This window comes from Empidonax traillii, unplaced genomic scaffold (assembly GCF_003031625.1).
Source record: "Empidonax traillii isolate 1590-97213 ecotype Southwest subspecies unplaced genomic scaffold, ASM303162v1 scaffold305:size1471525, whole genome shotgun sequence".
NCBI lineage: Eukaryota > Metazoa > Chordata > Aves > Passeriformes > Tyrannidae > Empidonax > Empidonax traillii.
The window spans coordinates 908,659-935,496 of record NW_020955498.1 but is presented as its reverse complement, the minus strand read 5'-3'; the positions used below and the strand labels follow the sequence as shown (position 1 = coordinate 935,496).

General features: G+C 39.5%; 1 protein-coding gene across 3 annotated transcripts in view; it reads left to right on the top strand.

The window, feature by feature from the left end:
- Positions 1-26,838, top strand: part of PTPRO (protein tyrosine phosphatase, receptor type O) — a 156,838-nt gene that overhangs the window by 72,633 nt on the left and 57,367 nt on the right. For 2 of the 3 annotated variants that reach the window (XM_027890984.1, XM_027890983.1), the window contains exon 2: positions 18,327-18,600. In XM_027890984.1, the coding sequence (XP_027746785.1) occupies positions 18,327-18,600 (274 nt within the window). Of the gene's footprint in view, positions 1-8,667; positions 8,731-18,326; positions 18,601-26,838 lie in introns of those variants that run through there. The other variant, XM_027890985.1, reaches the window with a different exon arrangement.

Sequence of the window (26,838 nt, the reverse complement as noted above, 5' to 3'; positions counted from 1 at the left end):
CTGCAGGTCAAAAGAATAAGCTACTCTTCCCACCACATGAGATTTTCCATCTCCTTTCCCCATTTCATTAACCCCAAACTGTCATCTTCTTTCCTCCCCTGAAATACAGGAGGGTCCTAGGGTAGTTCCTCTCTCCCCGCCAAGTATTAGCTCATGAGAATAGGGGCCATTTCAATGTTAACTCTATCAGGTTTTTCACAAGAACACAGCCTTTTCCAAATTGTACCCTGCCACAAATAGCGATGAATCCTTTCAGCCTGTAGGAGCAGCCGTGTCCCAGACAGTCTGTGATCGACCGATCCCAGGGCGCAGCCGTTTCTCTTGGGTTGTCCCCTCGGTGATTGCACGTGCTTTGTCATCAGTTTTTTTCTTAGCTTTTCATGGATTGATCATCCTCAGCAGGTCAGTGGCTGATAGGATGAGGGCTGTGCTGTGTTGCTGCAACATGCAAGCAGATGCACTTGAATTTTCTGATGTTTCCAACCACTGTTCCAGCTGGAATTTTTGGAATATCAGAGCATTTCTGTACTGTCAAAGAAACAGAACATATCGACGCAGAACACTTGCAGTACAGCAGACCAGGCTGAGATAGAAACATTTTAAATGGTGAAGTTCTTAATTCAGCTTTTAATTACTACAGGAAAGGCTTAAATTAATCACTTAACTTGGTTTAAGCTTCAGTGGGTTTTCTGAATTTTCAAAGGCAGAGAATAGACATTTTTCCATTTAAATCAAAATTTGCAGTCTTAAATTCTTAGCTATCATAGCAAGAATGAAACTTGCAGTGGTTATGGATGGCTTAGAGTTCAGAGGCAGATCCTACCTATAAAATCTGCTCTCAGATTTGAGTATTGAAAAGCTTGGAGTTATTTAGCTTCAGGATAGAGAGGAACCATTCATAAAGACAAGAAATGAGCATGATTTTCAGTGTGGAAAGGGTGGGAGCTGAGACTCCTGGAATTCAGCTGAAGCCTAGAAAGATGATCTCTGTCCTTCTTCCCATTTGGAGGGTAGAAGGAAGCATCTTCCTCTCCTTCTTCTCCTCCTGCTTTCTTTGCTTTGGGATAGCAGTGCAGTTACTGGGGTTTTCTACTTTCTTCCACCTTATCTCAGTGCTTTCACCTGTGTGAATGCTGCTGCAGAATGTGCCTTCCTTTTTTGTTTTTTGGCTGAATTCTACCATGCCAATTATCCTGTATGCAGGAAAGAAATCAATCACTGTGAAATGGGTGGTTTCTTCCACCTTTCTTGGTTCCACTGCGACTGGGCTAAAGAAATCTATCTGCTGTGGTTTCAGCTCTGTTATTTACCCTCTGTAAGGCCTTTAACCTTTTTTTTATCTCATAGTAGTTTACTGACAGACATTAGTTCACCTACCAATCCTCTAAGCTAGCAGGAAGCTACACTAGCTAGTGCTAACCCCATGCTAATATACTTGACCCCTCATCAACATGTATGACTGTAGTGTCCTATTTATCTCAGTTAAAAAGCATCTGTCTGGCTCAAAGTTCCTGTAAAGTAACACACAAAAAAATCTTTCACATGTCTTCATTATTGTTCTGTTTGTGGAACCTGCTAAGTGGGTAATTGCCACAGGAGTAGAGTGAACACTTTGAAATTACTAGGGGCTTTTCAGGAACTTAGTGTTAATAGTTAATCAGCTAAATAAAAATGTCTGAATTTCAGTTAAGGGCATAGGTAAGTTTAAGAGATTATATATTGATTTTTCCTCCTGCTTTATAATTAAAATCAAGTCCCACAGAGGATCTATACCTTTTGGATCCATATCCATCCCCCAGCAAAGTTCTTTCTCTTCCTTACACCATCCTATAGATTGACATAGTATGGTGTGTTTAGCATGGGAGGAGCTGTTATACAGTGCTTTAGAGGCTATTTTCTTATTAGAAGAATGCTCTAAATTTTTTTTCAAGAAAACTACTGTTGTTGTTTTGCAAGGCAACCATGCAATGGGAGGACTGCGATAGGGAATATTTCTCTCAGCCTGAATCTTTCTAACTAGTCAGGCTTGTGACAGATTGACCCCTGAAGACACAGGTACTGCTATTTTGGCTAAGTTCTCCCAGAGGAATTTGCCTGAATGCTGCTCTGTCACTCTTGTTCAAGCAGCAATCTATGTGATGTAAAATTAATAAGCCACATGAGTCATATACTCATGATATTGTATTTATAGCATTCTTGTGAGGTCTCATTAAGATGTATTAGAAAAGTACTTGGAAAGTCTTCAGAGAAAGTTATCATATCAAAGAAATACAGGGCATTTTCCAATCTTGACATCAGCCTTAATAAGTTCTTCAGTTTAAATTTTCTAGATCTGAACTTCAGTTTAGGATCCTCTCCTTCAGCGTGGCAAGAAGTGCTTCCAAACTTTTTGGGAAACTTAATGATGGTCCATGAAGTCCATGGTTTGAGCACTTCCCGCATTACATTTGGACCATAAACCATGCAGATTTTCTCTAGTCTTTCTCAGTTAGCTGCAATACCAGCAGTAGAGCCTATAATTAACCAAAAATATTCTTTCATTACCATTTGTTAACATAATAGCTGGAAATGTAGGCTCAGCTAGTCAACCAAAACATACTCCTTTGCTACTAAATTTGGAGTGGGAGGAAGCATGGTGGGGGAGAGAACAGGAGGACAAATTGCCTTTTCTCCTCCAATCTCATTTGTTTTCAGATCTGAGCAGGCGTGCTGCCTTCTGAAAGGGAGAGAGACAGAAACAGACAGTTAAGGGAGCAAACTAGGATTAGTCACTGCAGCAATCATGCACAGAGGAATACATGATTATTTCAAGCTGACTTTTCTTGGTCTCTTGTCAGAATGCACTTACTCTGTGCACAGAGTAAGAGGAAACTTAGCAGAAGGATTTTCTGGGCCACCGTGACTGACATTAGAAAATAGTTCACAACTGAAGGATTTTCAAACAAGATTATTGGTGGGGTTGTCGTGTTGCTTCAGGTCAGGGTCTCGTGTGCCCTTCTGCACAGAACAGAGGAGATGCAAAACCTTTATCCTTTTGGGGAACAAACAATGAAAATTGAAACAGATTCATTATCTTGTAGCTGTGCTGGATGGCTGCAGTGCAGACTAGAGGAGCACTGAGAGCTCCCAGTAGGGCTGGAAACCTACCAGGCTGGTTGCTGTCACCACTGGATGAGGTAACCAGCATGGTCTCCAAAGAAGCAGCATCAATCCACATCAGTCAGGGGCAAGGAAAAAAAAAAAGCAATACAGAAGAAAGAGAGAGACTGAAGAATGCAACACAGATAAATCAGTCAGAGAAACAAAACACGTTTCTAAACTACTTGGTTTTTAAATTAATTTTTAAGGGGAGGAACATAGGAGCAAACCTCATGCAAGCTCTATATGAATTATGTTTCCTATTTATATAATTTTTAAATATATACATTAAGCAAATTGACACAAGCTGTTGGGATTTATTACAAACCTCTATAAAAAGGAGACATTCTTGATCTTTGATGGCAAGACAACATCACGTACAGGGAGCAGAAATGGAGGCAGGTAACAGTAGGGAAAGAGTAGCATCAAGTAACAGTAGCAAAAGTCTTTGGGGAAAAGGACAAAACCTTAGTCTGTGCAGGATAACCAGTGAAGGGATTCTGTAAGAAAGCTGACATCATCAAAACACACAGGAAATATATTTTAAATATTAAGTGTTCAATTCGACTCTTATCTAGGATAACTGGAGCTGGGATAAACCGAAGTCAGAAGAAATAAAACATTTATAAACAGGGCATTAAGAATATGAGCAATGCATCCACCTTGAAAATTTATAAAGAAATAAGTAGTTTTGAACTGGAGCCAGTGGAGAAGGGAAGAGTGTGAATGGTTTGTTCTGTGCCTCTGTCCTTGTGTGGCATCCCCAGGCAGGCAGCTGAACCAGGGCAGAGCTGAACCAACACGAGAGCTTCAACATCTACCCAGCACTGACTGTGCTCTGTGGATGGAGCCCCTGAATTTGATCACCCTATGTGTAATAGCAATTCTGACTAGCAATGGCTCTAGGGAGTTATTATTCAGAGCAAATAATTCTGTGTCAAGCCCCTTACGTTTCTCCAGTTTCTAACATGACACACAGTCACTAAAATAGACCTTGCTTTTATGAACCTGGTGCTGCTCCTGCAGCAGAACAAGCCCTCCCTCTGTTAATTGAGACACAGAGAAATGTATTTAGCTTCTCAAATTACTGAATCAATTTTTTTTTTTCCTCCTCTCCCAACTTCCTTGCTTTCTCCTTCTGCCAGAGATCACTGTAGCAGGAAAGAAGTCAAACAGCACATTTAATGGAGATAATTACTTCCTGGATAGTATTGTTTTTCTTTTGGATATGCTGCCTGACAGTTAAAATCTCAAAGAAAAAAATCTGAGGGGTATTTAATTAAATCCCACTTAAAAAATAAATCTGTCTAACCAGGACAAAATCCTTCTTATCATTTTTTTGTGTATGTAGAATCAAATCAATTAGTTATCACAGTTGTAGCTTCTTCTGCCCCTTGAGGAGTTTTGTTTAAATTATAATCATTATTCTGTGTGTGCTCTTGGTCTTTTCTCCCTAGATCCTCACTCTGAGCTTTTGCAAAAACATGCTGTAATTTCTTGGAATAGCTAACTTGAAATACTTAAAATGAAAGAAACCAGCACCAACCATGTAAGATGAGGATATCAAATATGTTTTAATATTTTTTCAAAAATTAAGTAGGAATGAAAAAACATGCAAGTTTTTCAACTTCAGGTAAAATACTTTATTCTCTTAGCAAATACAAATCAACATTGACATCAGTGAGTTAGCCTAGTTCTGCAGGAATTGTGCTTTGGCCAATGGCATGGAAGTCACAAAGGCCACATTTGTAGGTCTTTGAAGGCACAAATTGGTGTCAGTGGGATTTTTAAAAGCAAAAATTTTTATACTGGATCTGTTAATACCTTTAAAACTTTGAGAGTACTCTGCAGCTACTGCAGAAACCTTTGGCAGTACTTTGCCTAGCCATGAGGCAAAGTTAAAGCAACACTGGGGTTAGCCTCAGTGAGGGATGGCATGATCCTGAGACTGTATGTTGAGGTCACAGCTTCCCTGGGGTGAAACAAGGAAGGATGATCTTGCCATTAACCTGGCAAACTGGAACCCAAGGAGAACTGACTGGATTCATGTTTGAATGCAAAAGGTGGCTTTGTTTCCATCCTCGCATCTACAGTGATCAAACTGTGCTGTATCAGGTGATGATAACTGTAGGCATTTGATTTCAAGCTATATTCATGCCATATTGGATGACTGTGTTTTTCTCACTTGCATCTGAATGATAGCTACTGGCTTTTTAAGGACAGCTTAATATAACAGCATGGTCTTTACTTTCAAACCTCTGCTTTACCTTGTGTTGGTGGTGACTGCTTTTTTCTGGCAGAGATGTGGTTTTGTGTGTTTGGAATTATTTGTAATGGGATTGTAGCAGGTTTCAACCTAGAGTGGTGCCTCATTCTTGTAGGAAGTACAAATTTTTTTTTCTTTTGTAATTATTTAATTTGATATGGAAGAATGAATTACTTTATAAGCCCTTAAAACTTCCAGGTAACACAATAGCTCATGAGCTGAAGAGGCTCCAGTGCCCTGTGCTGCACTGGGCACACTGGGCAAACTTTGTGACACTGGTCACAACTTAAGTGACACAGGTATGGTCTTGAGTATTTCTTCAGATCTCAAAATCTTCTTTTCCTCCACAAACTTCTTGTCAGGCTAGGGGAGTAGTGGGGTGACAGTCTGAGATAACAGTACCTTGTAAGTCATAGCAGTGTGAAGAGGAAAATTTTCGGTTCAGATATGTCAGTATGAGGCACAGAGCTCATTTTAGAGAATGAAACTCTTACGTACTCAAAAAGATGCCTAAATTGCAAAGCTGTCCAAGACTATAAAGATGTAGCTCTTTCATTTTAGTTTTGCTCTGTATGCCTTGGTAACAATTGGTGTGGTGTGATTTTTTTGATTTCACGCTTGCTAATTGTTCTGTGTTTCAGGAGCATGTGTCAGTTTTCTCTCACAGCAAGAGCCCTAATTGTGAATGACTCCTCAGTGCTGCTGTGCACTTTCAATCCTATTCTTAGTTAGTCAAAAAAGTCACACATTATGACAGTATGAGGCACTAAGAGAGAAGCCTTTTTTATGACAGAGGTGAAGATAAGTTACACCAAGGCAGTGTATTGAGAGGATAATAGATCTCCCAAATCTGTCTTCATCTGCACATGTTGTTTTGTACATAATAGGACTTTCATCTGGCTCAAGGAATACAGGACAAATTATTTCACAAGGATGATATGTCCTTGTACTGTTTCTCTGGTGAATTGGACACAAATAGGTCTTCCATTACCATCAGTCATGCGTGTCTTTTTATTTCCTGCTTTGAAGTAGAGATAAACAGGGAAAAAAAATCTAAAATTTCCCCAGCTTCTCTTTTTACTGTGGCCAGGACTAAGACATTCCTGCTTTTTGGAGCATGGTTTCTGGTCTTTGGGTTTAATTTTCTTAATTATGTAGCACTTGTGTGCAGCTTTATAAGGACATTGATGTTTTTCTGTCTTTCTGGTATGCAATGTGTGAGAACTGAATGAAGAGCTCACAGGGGCGAATAAGATAAGGAAGAGGAATACTGTCAAATTGATTATAGTTTATTCATAAACGTGCAAGCATGAATGTTCACTTTCACATACATACTAGGAGATGTATTTGCAGCAGCAGAGATAAGGAAAGCAAAGCTAATTTTGTTACCAGAGATAAAGACATTTTTTTGTTTCTAGACTGAGCAAAAATAACTGATTGTGTTTATGACCCAAATCTTTGGGGTGATTCAAGCCAGTCATTTTTACTTGGTGCTTAAAGCAAACTCAGAGTGTGCACCCAATCTGTTACTGCTGGTGTTTCATTAAGCTGTGGACAAGCTATTGCTTGGAAATGACTTTTGGAGCTGTGAGTTGCAGGGAGCTCACAGTGCTGTTGGCTGATGAGTTCCTCCTCTAAAGTCTGGGGGATGGACAGGAAACTCCGTGGCATCAGTGACCTATAGCTTTCTTCTGTATATTCTCCCTACTTCTCACATTACAAAAACGTGCCCGGAGTAAAAAAATTTAAGATAATTAATTGTCAACCACAGAAAGAACCCTGACGAAACGCCAAGCCTTCCTCCTCCTCTGCTGCTTTAAATTTCTAAGGGCTGATGGGAGACAGCTAGATCAGGATTGTGCTTCTGTCCATTTACTCTCCTGGTACCTGAGTTAGGTGGCAAAAATTACATTGGGAGTAAACCTGAGCTGAGAAACAACATTGTAGGCTGATATTGATGATGAAGAGTTTTCATTGCTGTATGAGCACACTGGAATGGCAAAGGAGAGAAAACTCAATGATGTCAGTAAGGACCTGGTAAAGAATAAGTAAGTAGTGTAATTAAAATTTTAGAAAGCTATAAATAACTAAGAGAAACCTCTCATTTGCTTGGAGATAAAACAGCTTCTGTTACCACAGGGGCTCAGTGCTGCCAGTGTGCATATTCTCGCATCTTTTTCTGATGAGTAGGTTGTGTATGTATATGTACGTAAGGGACCATGCTCAAAAGGTGGGGAGATTAAAAGGGGCAGACTTGACTTACAAAAAAAAAAAATATACTGGTGCCCAGCTCAGTTTTTTTGAAGGATCTTGTACATACTATCTATATCAAAGACATCTAAAAAATTGATTCTAGTGACTTTTCATAGTCCCATCTGTGGAAAAAAAAAACCCACATGTATTTTGGGATGCTCATAGGAGGATCGTGAAAAAAGCTTTGGTTCAGTCAGTGAGTTGGTAAGAGCTTAGGCAATGTATTTGTTTCTTGAAATTTGAGTGCAGAAACTGATGAGATAAAAGAGATTTATGTATCTATTTTTAATATATTTATAGACATGTATATTTATACATTATATATTTATATAAATATATTTATAAAATATTTGTTTGTATTTTATATATTTATAAATTACTATAAATATTTATATAAATAGCATTGCAGTTATTGAGAAATGACCATACTAAGACCTGCAAGTGGCAGTCAGACAACTAGACTAATGTATTTTTTTGCCTGGATTAGTATAATGCAAAACAACCAGTGTTTATGTATGGAATCACCACTTGCTGTGAATTAAATAAAAGCCAAAAGGAAATCCATGTCATCATCCCTTTTATTGGTGACAAAAATACTTTATAAAATAGAAGAAGAGAACAATGACATAAACACATGGTGAACTCGTATCTAGAAGTAGGACAGAAAATCATTATCACTTTTAAGCTGTGCATATTTTTAAATGTCACAATCATAGTAGTATATACTGCATCATCGAGTGACCTGAAAGCTGTTCATGTTACCAATGAATTAATGCCTATGAAATAAAGCTCAGTAAATATTTACTGTGGGGTATGTCTGGGAAAGGTCACGTTGACTCATTTTAGATCATGCTGTTTATAAATTCATCCATTTTTTAAGAGACTGTAAAGGTTTAGAATCCTGAATTAAAATGAGGTAACAGTGTTCTAAAATTATATATTTTTGTTTTACAGTCAGTTCTACCATAGGGAACAGACTTCCCATTGAAGATTTCCACACAGCCTTTTCTCAGTTTATTAAGCCTTCTATTGCCTGACCAGCCATTATCATGCCTGGGGAAAAGCCCTGTCAGGTATTAAAAGAGAAATATATAAAAGAAAACTATTGGCTAAGGTTTAATGCTTTAAATTCTGCATTCACAGGGTATGTAGCTGCCAAACCAGCTAGAAGTTTATTCTGTATGCTCTCCATGCTATTACTACTGAGCTACCTCAGCATAAGGTAGTAGGCTGATGAATGTATTTCTAACCATTTGTCTGCATCTTTCTTGGCCACTGAAAAATTGCCAAGTGTAAAAACCACATGACCACGGAGTAATAATTTCTTTCAAGAGAACACCAGACCTGCAGAGCAGTGGTCTCAGCATCATCTAATGAACCAAGATTTTACTATCCTTTGAATGACTTTTTAGCAACCTCACTTCATAAAGGACACAAAACAAATTAGAAGGAAGTTTCAGGGGTTTATTACTCTTTGGCAACTCCAGAAAAGAGACCTTGATCTCCGGACTGATTCTTTGTACGCAGAGCCTGCCATTGTCACATAGACAACAAATTTATGGACACACTTACATCTTTTGCTGAGTAGAACCCTTTGTGTGCTTAAGGTTATTTGCTTTGCTCAGTCATGGCCATCATTTACTTTTAGACTGCTGAAAAGGAGAATAGGTAAACAAAATTTGAACTTTTTATTATCAATTTAGACAAAAAAGATTAGGAGCCAGAAGTCGTAAAAATGGCTTTACAAATCTGAGTTGTGGCTGCCATCATACCACAGCTGATGCTTCTGGTCTCATCTGACTCTTGATGGAGTTTAAATGGAAGTTGCACAGAGAGAGAAAAGCATCTGCAGAAGGCAGTTTGTTTAAGGTTAAGTGGATAAATCAAATTCTTCAGATCCATCTCTCCCTAGAGAGTACAGAAGGAGCCTAGATGATATGCCCAATTTTTATTTTGATAAAATGAAGCCACATTAATTCCACACCAAGTACAGAAGTCTCAGCATAAATGTTCTGACCAATGTGTCATTAAGATGTCCTCACTTTGAAGGCAACAGCATATTTAGTCTCTTAGTTAAACTCACAGAAACATGCAGAATATTTCAGCAAGTTCTTCTGACAGCACACAAGTGGGTCCCATGAAACGTAAATGTGGTGACTGTGTATGAGAGTTGAAGTAGAAGGAATTATTATTTTCCTGGTGTGGTAAACACAGTTGCAGAAGATTCAGCTTAGTGAGTTGAAGCCATCAAGCTGCTAGGAGAGGACATTGTAGCAGAATTATGTATTTCATGAAGGGCATATAACACCCAGTAACATGGGCTGTCATCCCTCTGATAGGCAGCAGCAGTCATTTTCCCTTGGCTAGTCTCTTCTTTTGGGCAGGTGGGGTGGCAGTGTTATATTTGAAAAGGCTTTCTAACAGCTGAGAATTCTGACCCATTTACTAAGCTCTTTGTATTCACTCCTCTCATTTGCTTCCTTCAAGTCAACCTGTGGCAGCTGTACTAAAAACCAAGTGCTTGATACACTATGACCAAATTAATCCTGCTGGAGTTATCCCTGCAGGGGAAGGTGGCAGTGACAAGTTATGAGTTTCTGTGGTTTGGTAGTGTTTATGACTTCTGAGCAGCACACTGCCAGCACTAGTGTGACAGAGCATGCTTACGTGGGTATGAATTTATTAGATCTGTACGAATGGCTGAACTGAGCCTAAAGCCACACTAGGAATGAATTGAAAATCAAGCTGTAACCACAACTGAAATGTTCTGTGTGGATTTGCAATTGACCTGTGCCATACAGAGAATTGCATCTCTTGCTGGTAATCAGGGAAATGGCACAGGCTGCTTGCCTCATGTTGAGCACAGGTTGGGAAAAAGCAAAAAATAAACCAACGAAGCAAAACAACCACCACCACCCCCTCACCCAACCTGCACAACAAATATTTTATTAAGGAAAAAACATTCATATGCAGGAACTATGTATAAATAACAAGAGAATATCTCAGCAGGTTATCTTGTCAGTTCTTGCCAATCTAGAGGACATGTGAACACCAGAGTAATCAAAGTACAGATCCACTTGGATCTGAAAGCAAACTTGCACTTGAACCTGAGTAAGAAGTCTTCCAGGGATAGCCATACCCACATTATAATTATGGCTTGGGGCAGAAAGATAATAAGTAATTTTGAGCATAGAATATGAAAACTGGTGATCTGGATTTAGACTTCTGTTTTCCTGACCATGCCATGACTCCTCTGACCACTGAAGATTGTGGCAGGTGTTTGGAGCTTTTTTTATGGGGGGTTAAGGGGCAGGGGCTGATAGAAAAATGAGTGACAGTAAGGCAGACTGGTCGTTCAAGGTGACGGGGAGACCAAAGTGAAGTCAGCAGCTTTGATGGGGACACAGCGTAACCCAAATCTGCTTCTGAATCCTTCATGTCACAAAATCAGATTTGGAACAGAATTTTCTTTTTCTAAGAATGGATTCTGATTTAAATTTCAAAATCTCTCTAGTAGCTTGAAAATATTTGGGAGCACTTTGATGCCTAATTCTCATTAAAACAACCTGCAGATATGCAACAAGGAGTTAGGATTTTGGAATAGCCCCTATCTACTAGTAAATTAATTTTTTCTAGTCTGTTCTCTTATTATAGATTAACATGGAAAGGGAACATAAAATCTGGTTCTCTTTCACCTTGGTCTCCATTTTCTCCAATGGAGAACTTCCTCCCAGCTCTGGTCTTTGTAGGTAATGCAAATGGCAAAGCATTGCAGTCTGCCTGTAAGAAATAGTTCACCTGTGTACATGAGAGGGTATATACATACCCTATCAATTCAAAATTAAGGTATTTTCTCTTCTGTAGTACTCATAAGGCTTAGTCTCTGCCCCACTGTCATATTCTCTGCCAGAGCATGTAAAATGAAGTTTAGCTGACACCAGTCTAGTCCAGTTCCTCTCAGCTGCACAACAGTGATGGAATAGGTCATGGTCACAGTTTTCTCATGATGCAATATCAGTCTTCATGTTCTGTTGAACATCAGGAATTTTCTGTGTGACTTTCTAATGTCACCTTTCAGCATCAGTAGTTGTTCTGAAGCTGTTTCAGCATCAGAAGCTTATATTACAGACTTTCATTATTCGCAGAGGTGAACCCACAGTTTTGGAGCTGAAGCACTAAACAGCATGAATGAATTTGTCCTTCATCATCCACGAAACGCATCTTTTCCAGTGTTCCTTTTCATCTCCTATAGGGCACTTTGAAATGTAAGACACCTGAGAGATTGTTTCACACCGTGGAAGGAGAGACTTCTTTCTAATATTTCAAATTATTCAAAATCTACATTAATTAACTAATTAATTAATTAACTAACTTGTTCACTCTGTCTTCTCCTTCAGCCTCATCATGAGGTGATCTGTTCATCCTTTTCTCTGTGATGGAGAGCAGACTAAAGTGTAGTTGTATATGTTTTGACCTGTGGATGCTGTGCTGTGATTGATGGAGAATGTGTACATTCTTGGAATAATATATATGTGAAGTATTTTTTTTTCTTTTCCTTTCTACCTAACTTGTTCTTTTTGGAATTTAACAGAGGAGCCACTTAACACAACTTCATCCTCCCACCTGGCATATGTACAACTCTGATCATTTTACATTTATTCAGGCAGAAATTTGCTCTTGCTCTTCTCTCCAAGACAGAGAACAAGTGTTGACTGGAAAAGGGACAGTTTGGTAGAGTTAAGGGAATTGATGAGGCAATGTGATATGTTTTCTGTGCCCTTTTTTGTTTTCTGCTTTCACATACAGGTTCAAGAGGGAAGATGCATTTTGATTAAAGCACATGATTTAACTGGCATGTGTTTGGGTATATCCACAAGGGATGGCTAAACTTTAATTGCAGGCACTCTGTAAAGGTCTGAAATGAGGAAGGGAACCAAATTCATGTATTTATTCAGCAGAATTATCTTTTCTGATAGAATTATGATACTAGGGAGAAGATAAAAATCTAGAGTGGAGAGAAACCGAACTATATCTGCCTGGGTGAGAATTAATGTTGTATTTGGGGTGTACATTGTATAATCAGAATCAATAATTCGAACTGCAATCAAACTTCAAATCTATGAAGCTCTAATCTGGTTTTAAACTTTTTCAGCATCACTGTCTCTGAATGTCCGTTCTTGGGCTCTGCCCTCTCCAGTTAGCAGTAGAAAGATGGTATAGGAGTATATCATTAGCAATAATTTATTAAATATTGGATATGTTAATAATGTGATACACAAAAGGTATCAGCCTTACTGAAATCAACATTCTGGCATTTACTTAATGCTGTTGTAGTACCAGTTGATTGTGTGAAGAAATATTTCCTTTCAGACTATTTAAATTTCAGAATGACAGCAAAACGTGGTGGACTGTAAATACCATAATGATGTTTGCATAAAAGAAAACACCCTCATATTCTGCATTCATGGGCAGAAATGGAAAAAACACCTGTCCCTTTAAAACTGTCTCTCAGAGCATTGAAATGTTGAAGCTCATTTATAAAATATGACCAGCAGATTGTTATTACTGGCTTCTTGAGACTGAGAATAGCAACAGTGCTGAGGACACTATTCATAGAGCAGAATGCCAGAAATGATGTGTTAACCTGAATCACAAATCATGAATTATTGAGAACTGCTGCTTTTGCTGTCTTTTCACTTGTTAAAATATTCCTTTTTGCATGGAAAATCTTGAATATATGGGTTTGCATTTCTCCCATGGAGTATTTCTTCTAACGACTATTTATTAAGGGATGTTCTCTACACAACCTATGGAGATGTGTAGATAAAAACAAAAGCCTCAGAAATAAATACCCTTCTTTTCAAGAACGTTACAAGGCTGTAACATCTTTGTTCAGACTCTTGAAGACCATTTCAAACAATCCTTTCTTCTTGCAGCTGGCACTCAGGTCTGTGACTGCTCCAGAATTCACTGCAACATGTGGAAAGCTTAGGATGTACTCCCTAAATTCTGTAAGGATGTTTTTGCCTAAACTGTAGGATCTAATCATGAGAGCTAGCAATTCCAAAGAAACATGTTTTGCGGTACTATTTATTTCTTAGGTACTTTCTGTGGAGGTACCACTGCAAGACTGGAACAGAGGCCAAGGTCGTGAAATCCATCTCGGTTGTAAGGCTTGGACTCACTGCACGCAGTGATAGAGGACTGCAGGAATTTTGCCAGGCTGGGACTGAGGGCCCTTTGGCTTTCAGTGCACTTTCAAAAGTAATTCAGATCTCAGATGAGTCCACAGGTACTCTGTCTGAAAAGGTCGTCCCAGCTCTTAGTCATCCCATTTAAGTGCCTAAAATCAAGTAAGATGAATCACGGTGAGAATGAATCATCATATGATTTAGAATGAAATTAACATTATTGGCCACCAGAAGAAAATACATGAGTGTAGTAGAATCACTCACAAAATAACCAGTATTTCCAACACATCCAAGAGATGGATATAGTGTTCAATATTGTGTTGTAGTACTTGCATTGATGTTATTTTTGTCCAGCATTATACAGTAGGTGATTATAATGGTGCCTAAGAAGTAGATTCTCATGGCTTTGGGGATTTCAGATGCCCACTCTGAAAACACTGTGATATTGAGGGATTTACTCTGTAAGAGCCGACAAAAGTCAGATTTGTTCAGGATTTTAGTTCCACTTGTTCAGCATTAGATAATGTGATGCAGTCACCAGTACTTTAATTTTACAGAGCTGATGAGCAGCCCCAGCTCCTCTTAAAGTCAGCAGAACATGTAGCTACTTGCACTTCTGGTAATTGGGTTCTGGCACAATGTGTTTCAGAGTGAGACATTCAAAAGCTAGAGTACTTAAAATTAGTAGGTTTGCAACTTTGATCTCTTCCTCATTCTGTTAAAAGGAAATGAACTGAGGATATAGAATTCTGAAAAGAGAACTCTGAGCTCTGCTGCACACCATTTGTTTTCCTATTACTCTTTGAATATTGTTTATTTACATGTTGTATATCTCCTTGCCTCCCTTTCCTTTTTTTTTTTTTTTTTTTTTTTACTGGGACCTGGTTATTGGCTGGAAATTCCACTAGCATGACTCATCCCTGAGCTGAAAATTACTGCGAACAGGCATCACATTGTGGGATTTACTCCCCCCCTCTTTTTTAGTTTCTAAGTACTTTATCATGGCAGGAGCTTGTAATAATAAACTAGGAAGGAAGTAGGAGCTAATCATTTGGTTCTGAATGCACAAGCCCTGCCAAATTTCCCCACAGGCATGAAACAGCCGCTCAAGCTGTGACACCAGCAAATTAAATCCTGGAGGTAGCTGACCAGAAGTAATGAAATGTGTATTTACCATACTGATGCTGTCAGTCTTAAGACACACTGGCTTTACAATCTAGTTAAGTGGGGCACGTTTGTCACTTCCAGCGGTGCTTAGAAAAAATACTCAGGTTTTTTCCTATCCTTCCTTTCAAAATCACAAGCTCAGTTCTGTCTGGTAACCCTCACCTTGTACAACATGGAAAACAAGATGACCAGAATGGTCTGTTCTTTTAAAACACTGCCAAAGTGAAATTCAAATCCCAAAGGAGATTTCATTTGATGACATGTTAATTGCCAAGTCTTTTTATTCATCCCTTATCTGCCACTTCATTCTATAATCCAAACCTTAGAGATAAAGTTAATTGATAAGAGCTCTTCAAGAGTCTATGGCTAATAAGCAGCAGATGCCTCCCACAAACTATGTGCCCCATGCATGCAGCAGTTTAAAATCCTGTGAGCACACAGTGATGTAGAAGAGGGACATGTAATCACTGAAAAGGTACCACTCAAGAGAGGGATGCATTATGCAGGTGGGCACAGGCATGGGATGGACAAGGCGTGCAGCTACTAAAGAGATGTCACTCAAAAAATGCCAGTTTATCATGGCAGTAGAGGTTCAAGAGCATCTGGACACGGAGGAGGGAAGTTATTTCACAATCCCCACATGCTTAAGGTCATAAAGGACTTGGAAAAATGTATTTACTCCAGTGAGGTATTGTCCTAGGTAACCACAGCATATGTCTGAGAGGTTTTATTTAGCTAGTAGAGGCATTCTATGCCAATTGTGTGAGGACTATTCAAGAAGGTTAGTGAATCGCTTGTTGAATGGTATTTGCTGTGGATTCACAGAAACATTGAGAGGGGAGAAAAGGAAAGCACAGTCTTCAACATGGTTAATACAATACTCTTGGAAAAATCAAAGAATAAAATCACAACCCATTTGAGCCCTTTCTGAAAGCATCTAATTATATCTTAGGAATGTCTATGACTGTGCAATTATATGCTTAATTTCCAGCTGTACTTGACTAACATCACAAATGATTTATAATACAACCAAGTATAAGGAACTTACTTTGAACTGTTTGCTGCACATATAAATTTGGTTGGCACTTTTGGCTGTCTCTTCATAGTCAGGCAGGCACATTGAATGTGATTCAGTGGCAAGGCCGAGGGAAGGCCACAGTAATTTTAGAGATAACACCATTCTTCTTCCTCTAGTGAAGCACTCAAATGCAAGTCTGTGAAAGGTCAAAACCCACAGACTTCTATGGGATTATACATGCGCTTCAAGCTTAATAAGTAGAAATAACCTTGCTGAATCCTTGCGTGGTCTTCGAAGACAGCCTTGGTTTCTGTGATACAATAACACAGTCAGCCAGTTCTTTTGTGGCTTTCTTTTGCTGTCTTCCCACATCAGGAGGGCTGAAATAAGATTCATTCCACATTTCCTCAGTGCACAGAAAACAGGGAGGAGGGAGGATAAGAGAACCTCTGCTTGTTTTTGACCAGATCTAAACATGTTTGAATCTGTGTGAATCAAAATGCTAGACTGGGATTTTAGGCAAAATACAACCACTTGAACTGTGGTGTTTTGATCTACTCAAGGGTCAGCCTGTTGAATTCAGGTGAGGCTAAGGAGAACACATGGAAGCTTTTACATAATTGTAGTCTTACATTGTAAACCTCTTGAAGCAATCGCTCTGCCATCTATCAAAAATTACCCAGGCTTCTGCACCTTTGATAGCATTGGCTTATATAATTTTAACAACTTCAAAGTAATTTTTAAAAAGACTAATCAAAGTAAACCTCAAATCAGCAGCTGAAGCTGCATTGCCTCTCTTTGTAATCAAAGGGTTGAAGCTTTTTAGATGAGTTTTCCTGTTTGGGCTGCACTGATTATATGCTTGTTGCCTTGTTCTCATGTTGGATCAGATGAGTGAGTTTGCTTAGGTCCTTTTTCTCAAGTCTGTAGTTTTGCCTGTAGGTTGATATTACCTTAGGTACACTGCAAATGTCAAAGGCCAGTGATAATAGCATAAATATATGAAAAGATGAACTTCTGTTGTTTAAAATCTTACACTCCTAGAACCAATGCTTTGTTCTTGATGGGGGTTTTGTTGTTGTTGTTGTTGCTGGGGTTTTTTTTTGAATGCCAGTAGTTGTCAACACCATATGTGTGATTTCAAAATAGAGATCCTGGCTGCTCCTCCCAGAAAGGTTATTCTCCTGGAAGAATCCCCACTAAACAAAACTACAATAAGACAGGAGGTAGCCAGACTGCTAGAATTAATCTCTGAAGGAAGTATCTAGCGTTTTGGTAGAAGAAGAACTTGATTGAATGAGTAAGTTGCAAACCGTGGTCACTCACCCTACCCTGAGAGCTCAGCCTGTGAAGATGAAGGAGAAAGAGATACTATAGAATTGGGAACTGAAAATATCAGATATTACAGTTTTCACAAGAGGTAAAAAAATTTTAAGGAGCAGTGTGGTCTAATAAACAAAAAAGCAACTCTTAATGTAAGCTTGACCTTTCTCTTCTCGTTAACTACCATCAATCTGTTTTGAAATTCCTGTAGAGAACAAATAGTTCTCCTGATAGCTGGTTTGAAATTAATAAAAAGGAGAGGGTTTTCAGCTGTCAATGACTTAACATGCTCATGATACATGAAAACAAGGTTAAATTGCTCCTTTCTCTCTACTACTAATAAAAGAAATATTGAAAATGAAATGCTGTAGCTTAGGAAATGAAAAGTGCCAGCCAAAACTATGGACATAGTGCTGTGAGCCGCTTATCATCCGGTACTTGCTGGAATGGGCATATTTGGAAGAGCTTAGTCAATGCCAAGAATTATTCTTCAGTTGTAGGCATTGAGGAATATATGATCCCGTTTCTGCACTATAAAGGAGTCTTGATTTAATAATCTCTGTTTCAGGGTTTAAATGACTTTGAGACTTTATTGGAAATCCTCTTGCGTTGATACCCTTTTCAGTCTCATCCTTCTTCTGCTCTACTTCACCTTCTGTCAGAAAAGAATGACAGGGGCTTTTGTTGCTCGGGATGTAAGGAATGGACTATCCAGAGCATCAGAAAGCACATGGGAGAATCCAGCTTGTGCTGCAGAGAGACTGGCCAGATAATCAAGTGCCTAGGGACTATGTGGCTGACCTGAATTGTAGTCTGAAATAATTGCTAGGATTTTGTGTAAACTTTCTTATGGAATATAAAATGTATCTTTATTGCAAATATAATATGAGTATCTTATGATCTTATGGAAAATGTGCGAAAGCAAAATAATTTATTTTACTTTAGCAAACTCTTTATTCTTGTCTTATAGAATGCAGAACCTTTTCAAGTTACTGTCCGAGAAGACAATTGTATCATTGTCTCCCTGGAAGCATCTGATGTGGTGAGCTCGTCCTCTGTATATGTTGTGAAGATAGCTGGAGAATCCAAGAACTACTTTTTCCAGTTCGAAGAATTCAACAGCACTTTACCTGCCCCTGTTGTTTTTAATGCCAAATACCATGGCCTATATTACATAGTAACTCTGTTGGTAGTGAACTCAAATATGGTTTCCAAGTCAGCAAGATCAATCACTGTGTTAACCAGTAAGTAACACCTTGCTCTTTTTTTCTTCTGTTTCTTGTTCGGGGGTTGTTTTTTTGGGAGGGGGGGAGGCTATTCCCCAGAAGTTCTTCTCGTGGAGAAGGTTGGGTGGGTTTGTGGGGTTTTTTTTCTGTAGATCCTGGTTGTGTGTAGGATGAATCCCTCTGTGAGAATAGTAGGGAAGATAACTTGAGAAGGTTGAGTGAAAATTCACTGGGCAAGAAGAAAGGAATGCCTTTAGGTTTCCCCTGGCTGCCCCTTCCTGAACACTGAGGTGTAACGTACCGAAATAGTGTGATGGATGAACCTCCTTTTCAGATTTTCATCCTGAATCATTTGAACCAGGAGTTCCAAAAATCTAGTAAAAGGCATGGAAAGCATTAACTGACATTTCAGTGTAAAACACTCCTGTTACATGATGAAGTTTATTCTGCTTTAAATGCTGTTCCTTTATTGCTAATATGTTGAAGCAGTACTAAAAGTCACCGAAACGATGTGTTTCTAGCCAGTACAGCTGGAGGTTTTTGTGACAGAGACCATATTTGTAGTAGCTTGTCTCTTACTACCTCCAGGTACATTGTTCATGAGGGAGATGTGGGATTTTATTTGCTCTGTCATCATGCAAAGCAGCACAGATTTCTGTGTGATTCCAGCTGTGTTTCTGGCTCTGAGCTCCAGAACTGTTTCCATGTGCCAGCATGAAAACACTTTGTAGAATATAAAATGATTTCTTCATCTGGGAAATGACAAAAATTTATTTGGATGGAACAAGGCCGGTTTGGGTTTTTTTTGCTAAATGGCACCTTGGAATCTATGGGCGGTTTTAGTTGGCTTACAGCTGGACTATGACTATTATTTTTTTGTACCTCTATTGTTCTGTCAATGAGGAAACATCATCCACTGTAATAGCATTCAAAGCCTATTAAAGCAGGCTCTTATGTTGTTGAGTGTGCCTGAGATTTAGGACTAACGAGATTTTACATCGCCTGTATATTCTTCAGCCTTCCTTTGTGTGGTAAAGTTGTGCAACGATGAGGACACCTATGAGGAGTACCATGGGAAAAATATCATGGTGTTGGGTAATGAAAGTCTTCAGGCATATGTGCAAAAACATCTGAGCCTAGTGAACAAATTCAGGGTTCAAAGGCAGCCTGAATGTCCTCTTCTTTGACTGCTGTAACCTTGCATACAAAATAGTAGCTCTAATCCAAATTCCTATTTTATATTTGTTTCCTTCCAAGAATGTAACGGAAGCATCCAGTGTCACATACAACTGAAAAAAGAGCCTCAGTATGCATTTTTAGCAGGTTTTGAATGCTGCATTTGCAGTTGTGCAACAGGGCTCTGCTCTTTGATTTCCAGAGCCCGCAAAGGTCTCTGGTAGCAGGGAAAGTGTGATCCAAGATGGCAGATGGTGTACAAGCTCCTGGCAGGGAATCTCTGAGGGAAGAAGGAAGCTGACCAAAGCCAGCCCCAGACTTCCCATTTCTGGTTCAGGGGATTTCCTCGAGGTGTTCCTGAAAAAGCGTGAGGCTGACGGCTCCGAAGGGCATATATCCCATGCCACTCTCCCTCCTCCACATCTTGATGGTGTCCTTCCTGAGGGAAAGGAGCCCACCCTTTTCACCACCTGTCTTATGTGGGTGTGCTGGCAGCATCTTGGGGTTTCCTGCTGTGGCCTCTGCCACTCACCCAGACCTTTGAAGGACCAGTGATTTGGCAGTCAGCCAGCGCTGCTTGTGGAATTCATGTAACAAAAAGGGAACAATGGATTTCTCTGGTTTTGTCTCAACAGAAAAACAACCAGGTTCATGGAAAAGGAAACGCATTCCTGCAGGCAGCATTGAAAGATGCTTTACTGAGCACTAAAATAAATTGTGAGCTTCGGAAGGGAAAGGGTCCAGTCTCCCCTGTAATGTTTTCTGCCGGGCAGACTGATGAGTGCTAGCTCTCATGTAGCAGCCTCTGCTACTAAGAAAGTTCATCTTTTGGAGGAAAAGGCTACAGCAATGAAAGTAAATTTGGAATGAAAAGACAGTGTGGGAGGATGGGCTTTTTAAGGTATTTCAGTACCTTTCAGCTTTTGAGAAGAGATCTTAAAACTCCTGTAGTGACCACTGGCTTCTCCTACAAAAATTCATGAGGTGACAGTTGGTTTGGGGTTTTATTTTCCTCTTATTGTTATTGTCCACTGCCTGTTTTGCATTATTTTGTGACTATTAATTAACTTGATCTTTTTTGGCAGACAGTAATTAGGATAGTTTCGTATTTTTCTTCATGCCATATGCTCTCTCAGCCTGTTTAGCATTCTTGTTTTAACTATGCTAAGACATAAAGCTATCTAATTTATTCCATCTATATCTTACTCATGAAATAATGGCATATTGCAGCTAACTTCTGTGACCAAATTAATTCCTGTTCGAAGTTCATTGATATCAGGAGAGCTTTACCAGTGGCAGATTGGCCCCATTCATTATGCTGCCACAGAATAAATCAAGCAGGATAACCAGTGATGCCAATGTGGTTATTCCCAAGGCTGTACTTTGATTTTCACAACAGTTTTCTGGGATCTTCTGATGTCTGCAAAGGAAACTGTGCAGGGAGATGCAGTCTTTCAACTTGGCCATATACTGGAGATCTGAGCAGTGCGTATTCAAACTGAGCACGTCAAAACGAGACCAAGGTCCTTCAAAGACAGTGGCTACTTAGAAATTCGGTGAGAGTCATGAAAGACCTCTGCTTCCTGATGGTATATCTTGATGACATTTCCTTTCTCCTTTTCACATCTCTCAGCAATATGCTGCATCTAAGCAAATTGGCAAGAAATGACTAAGTCTCATCTTGGGTTGAAACATTTGAAGAGAAGACTCCATTTGAGTAAGAGAAGACTTATATTACCCCTTAAAGATTTCTGGCCAGAAAAGCTTTTAAAAGCTAACAAAGTATATATTTATACATTATGTCTGTGCATATATAGATATGCACGTGTAACTATAAATACATATATGTGTGCATAAATATGGACATATAAAACTATAAAATAGCATTATATAAATATACATATAACATAGAATTGTAGTATCATTTTGATTGGAAAAGACCTCTAAGATCAACGAGTTCAACCATTAACCTACCACTGCCCCACTAGCCCATGTCCTCAAGTGCCACATCCACATGTTTTTTGAACACTTCCAGGGATGGTGACTGGACCACTTCCTGGGGCGGCCTGTTCTAATGCCTGACCACCCTTTCAGTGAAGTTTTTCCTGATATTGTATCTAAACCTCTCCTGGTGCACACTGAGCCTATTTTCATTTGTTCCATTAGTTTTTACCTGGGAGAAGAGACTGACCCCCATCTCATTACACCCTCCCACCCTCCTTTCAGGAAGTTGTAGAGAGTGATAAAGTCTGCCCCTTGAGCCTTCTCTCTAGGCTAAACAACCCCTGCTCCCTCAGCTGTTCCTCATCAGACTTGTATTCCAGACCCTTCACCAGCTTAATTTTCCTTCTCTGGACTCACTCAGCACCTCAATGTGTTTCTTGTAGAGAGGGGCAAAAACTGAAACCAGAATTTTAGATGCAGCCTCACCAGTGCTGAGTACAGGAGCATGATCACTGCCCTTGTCCTGCTGGAAACACTATTTCTGATCCAAGCCAGGATGCCATGTTTGGGATTGCCCCAACTGAAATAAGCATCTTGCACTTGGACTTGTTGAACTTCATAAAGTTCTTATGGGCCCACTTCTAGAGTGTGTCCAGATCCCTCTGGAGGGCATCCCTTCATTCTGTTGTGTCACTGCAGACTTGCTGATGGTGAACTCGATCTCACTGTCTTATGTCATTGATAAAGGTCTAACAGAGCACAAGTCCCAAGACAGAACCCTGGGGGACATTACTTGTCACTGGCCTCCAGCTGGACATGGAGCCATTGACCACAACTCTCTGGCAGCGTCCGGCCAGCCAATTGCTTATCCACCAAATAGTCCACCGTTCAAATCCACCATATCTCTTCAGTTTAGACATAAGGATGTCATGTGATACCATGTTAATCAAATCACCACAAACTGGAGGACTTCCTTGTTTAGGTTCTGTAGTCTAGATTGCTGTGTTGCAAAGGATATTTGTTGCAGTATGTCTTAGCAGAGCCTGTCATAAGTTTACTTGTTCTAAAAACCAAGTGGGGAGTTTTTCTTTCCCCTGTATCCTGTGAGAGAAAAATGTTGAACAAAGGGAGGGGGAGGGTGGCTTACCTAGGATAATTCACATGCACAAAAGAACTAGCCAGCAGACTCACATTCCAAGCTGATGGCCCTCAGAAGACTGGGAGGAGGCGGGGTGAGGAGCTTTCATTCTCTCTGCCAAGAAATGGCAGGCACTTCACTTTTGCCTTAACTCAGGAAGGGTGTTTGTGGGGAGGTGGTTCCAAAGTTCTTTTTGTTTTTAGCCAGGTCATCTGGCTGCTTCTGGCCCCGTTTTCCTGCACCCTGTTCTGCCCCCAGCCTGGACTTGCTCAGATTTCATCGGAGAGGCTTGGCCCTTCTGCAAAGGAACTTTTGGGGGAGGAGGTCACCCTTTCCCTCCTCCACTCCTGTGCTGGCAGCAGCTTGTGCCCATTGAGGAGGGGGGAGGAGTCTCAACTGGAGCCAGCCGCAGACGGTGTGAGTCTGTGGGAAGAGCCTCCTCTTCTCCCCTTTCCCCTCTCGGTGAGGGGTTTGATCTCCATTTTCGGCTTCTCCCTCACACCGGGGCCTCCACGTGGTGACCGCCAGAGCCCAACAGCGCCCCCTGTTGGCTGTGGTTAGAATTGCACCAAAAGGCGGAAAGTACTGAACTGTTTCCTTTTTGAAGGGGATTTTTGGGTACAGGATTATTGTTTGGTTGTTTTTGTGTTCTTTTGTTGTTCTGCCAGTACTCAGATATCCTTTAATAAAGGGCTGTTATTTTTTCCTTTCTCCATACTTCCTCAGTTGGGCCTCTTAATTTTGGATTTACAGTTGCTCGGAGGGAGGAGCTTGGTCTTCCTCATAACTCATCCTCCTTAGCAAAACACTTTAGTCTCATTAAACTGAGACAGAGCCCACGGGTTTTGTTAGCTTGAGCACAGCCCTTGCATTGCTTCCTGTGCTGCAACATAAGAAGGATGATATGAACAGTGTGTCTTCAGCTCTTTGATAGGAAACCAGTAACATGGAATTTGAGCACAAAATAGCACTTTTTTTTCTGATTCTGTCGCAAAGCTGTGTGCAGCAAATTGGACTTAGTACTTTACTGAAGGAGAAGACCTGAAACCATGACTACTTTTTAAAGGTCCCTGTGATGATTTTCACAGGAATAGTCATGTTATTCACAACCATCCTGTTCAGATTCCTATGAGTGCAATTGTATTGTGCTTATCAAAGTGACTTTCTTTCCAGTCTTCAGTCTGGACAATGTTAGAAGTAGTTCTGTTATCTAACACAACTATTTCAAACCTGCTTTCCTCTGCTCTTGGACCTTTGACATTTCAAGGGGAGTGAAGTAACTCCAAAATTTTTATTATTCATTTAGTGTGTTCCGATATTTGAAGGAAAGTTCCATGTTATTGCTAATTGATTTCAAAGTACCTTAAAAAAGCTATTAGAGGGATATTGAAATGGTCTAGTCTCTTCTGTAATATGACTTCAGTGTAGTACTGAGTGTTTATAAAGCCCTAAGTATTGTACTTCTATGATTCTATGATTGCACCCTGTTTAGGTTATTTCTTGAGAACTACTGAAATCTGTGACAAGCTAGATCCTAAATACTGAAAAATATAAAATTAAAAAGACCAGACTGTTTATGCTCTGAATTATAGATAGTGAAGAGTGGCATTTTGCATATTCTTTAATTTTAATAACCCTAGGAGCAGTTAGTAAGTGGAAAACAGAACATGATGGTTATCTGCTGAGTGTTCTTTTAATTTCACAGTGTGCAAATAGCTTCTGATGTGAAGATTTGGTGCCAAAGTCAGTAAGATAATGGAAGAATCTTTAAATTGCATTGTATTACTCATGCTACTCTGCTAACATCAGCCATGAGCAAGGAGAGGATAGTGAGCGGAAGATAACAATACGAAAGGGAATCTGTGGTGATTACCACTTAATTCAATTATTGGTTAATTAAATCAAAGCATCAGGAGGAAAAGTCATTTGGATTAAAAATGAATATAACTTCCATCCTTTATTTGATTTGTTGTAGGAAGGAATAAATGGGGTAATTTAATCACTGACATAAGAAAGTTTCGGTAATCCTTTCAGAAACAAGACCTCAGATGTGAATGAGATAGCAGAAGAAAGCCCAGGGCATACCCGCTAATATGAAAGATGACTGCATGTAAGCATTGTGCTGTTTAGAGATGGTTACTGACATTTAAACTACTATTGTGTGCTGTGTGAGCTGTGATATGAACCCTCTGGTCATGTGGATATCAGATCCACTATTTATTTTATAATAAGCAATGGGAAGAGTCTCGGCAGAAAGAAGAGAGTAGGCTTTGTTTCCTGTGATCTGCTTTACTCCTGTTTATTTCTAGGCTATCATGAAATGTCAGCAGAATTTTCATAGATCCCATCACTGAAGTGCCTGTTAGTATCTGTGAGATTGGGATTTTCTGTTTTTAAGTGGTTAATGTACAAATATACTGATATATATTTGATAAAGCTAATGAAGTGTCTTTGGTATGAGAAATAGTTTAAAAGTCCCACACCACTGCATTTCCATTCTCTGACAAAGTTAAAAGTGACAACACGACTTCTTCATAAGACTTAGTGAGAGGTTCTGTTTGCATCTGTGGTTTTGTTCCCAGTTGTTTTTTTTTTCTCTGTTTCTCATCACACTGGAAACTTAATGCTGCAGTGAAAATACTGTGCTGGTCATTGGGATTTAGTTTTCTCTTACATTACAGTCTTGCTTTTCTATCTTTGATTAACCTATTCCACCCTCTGTGGGGTAATTTCTCTTTTGATACTGATAACTGATCTTCCCTTTCATCTACTCTTTCTCTTGCCCATTGTGACTGGATGCTCTTTGGGGAAAAATATTTTATTAGTTTTTCTCCAGGGCCTACAGCAGCAGAACTTTGAACTCAGATGGTTCCTCCTAGGCCGTGCTAATCAACAGCCTGAATTTTGCAGCCTGATCCCTACAGTATGGAAGAACTAAATCAACATGCTAATCTTTATAAGGATGTAGGCATAATTACATTAAATATCTCTATTAAAATATGTTAGCATGACAAATTTCAACTAACGGTATAACCTTGTTTTGAATACCTCCTTGTCCCTTTAACCAGTATATAGTTGAGTTGCTGACATCCTTTTCTTATTGAGGAGAGCATCAAGCAAAAAAGCTTGGTGGGTTGCTGGTTTTTTGTTGGTTTTTCTTTTGGGTGGCTAAAGAAGGATGAATAAAACTGTGACTCTTATTTTAAGCAACAGTTCAGACTCCCAGCTGCAGTGAATTGACACGGTTTTCCCCAGGTCATGGAGCTACACTGGTCTAGATTCCACATCATAGGACACGAGGATGTTTTACTTACTTTTTGTAGCTTACCTGGCTCAGAGTTCAAAGCACTAGTTTTTCAGTACTTCACTTACCTCTTTCTGGGCACAGACTTTCCCCGTGTCCTCCAGTAAACCATTTTACTTCTCTGTATTTCAGTTCTTCATCTGTTAAATAATGGTCATGGTTCTGCTATATTTTGTAGGTTTGATGTGGATAAATATGTTGAAGATGGTGGCCCTCTCACACAGTAAGAATGGGGACTATATAACTACCCATGAAATAAAGAAATGCATAGATATCAAAATAGAAAATCTTTCTTCATGTACCTTCCTTTGGCCATTACACTGATAAACTCCTCAGTTAGTCTTAAAAGTTTACATTTATGTCAAAGTCACAAGCAATTTGAAGTGTTTTGTTGTTTTTATCTGGGCACTTTTACATGATTGGCAAGTATTAAAGATGAAAATCTTTCTGAGGTGATGATTGTGAGTGTGTAAATAATAACTGCTATATGTCAACCTTTTTTTCTATGGGAAATGTGGAAATTTTTCTCTTAAAGCATAATTGTCAAGAACATAAATTATTTTGTGGGGAAGGTGGACACAGAAATACTGGCTTTGACAGTGCCCCAAGTAGCTTTGCCACAGACCTCTGTGAAGCCCTGTGGTAGATTTAAAAGGGTCTGTGCCACCTAGCAAAACCATTTATTTTATTGGTG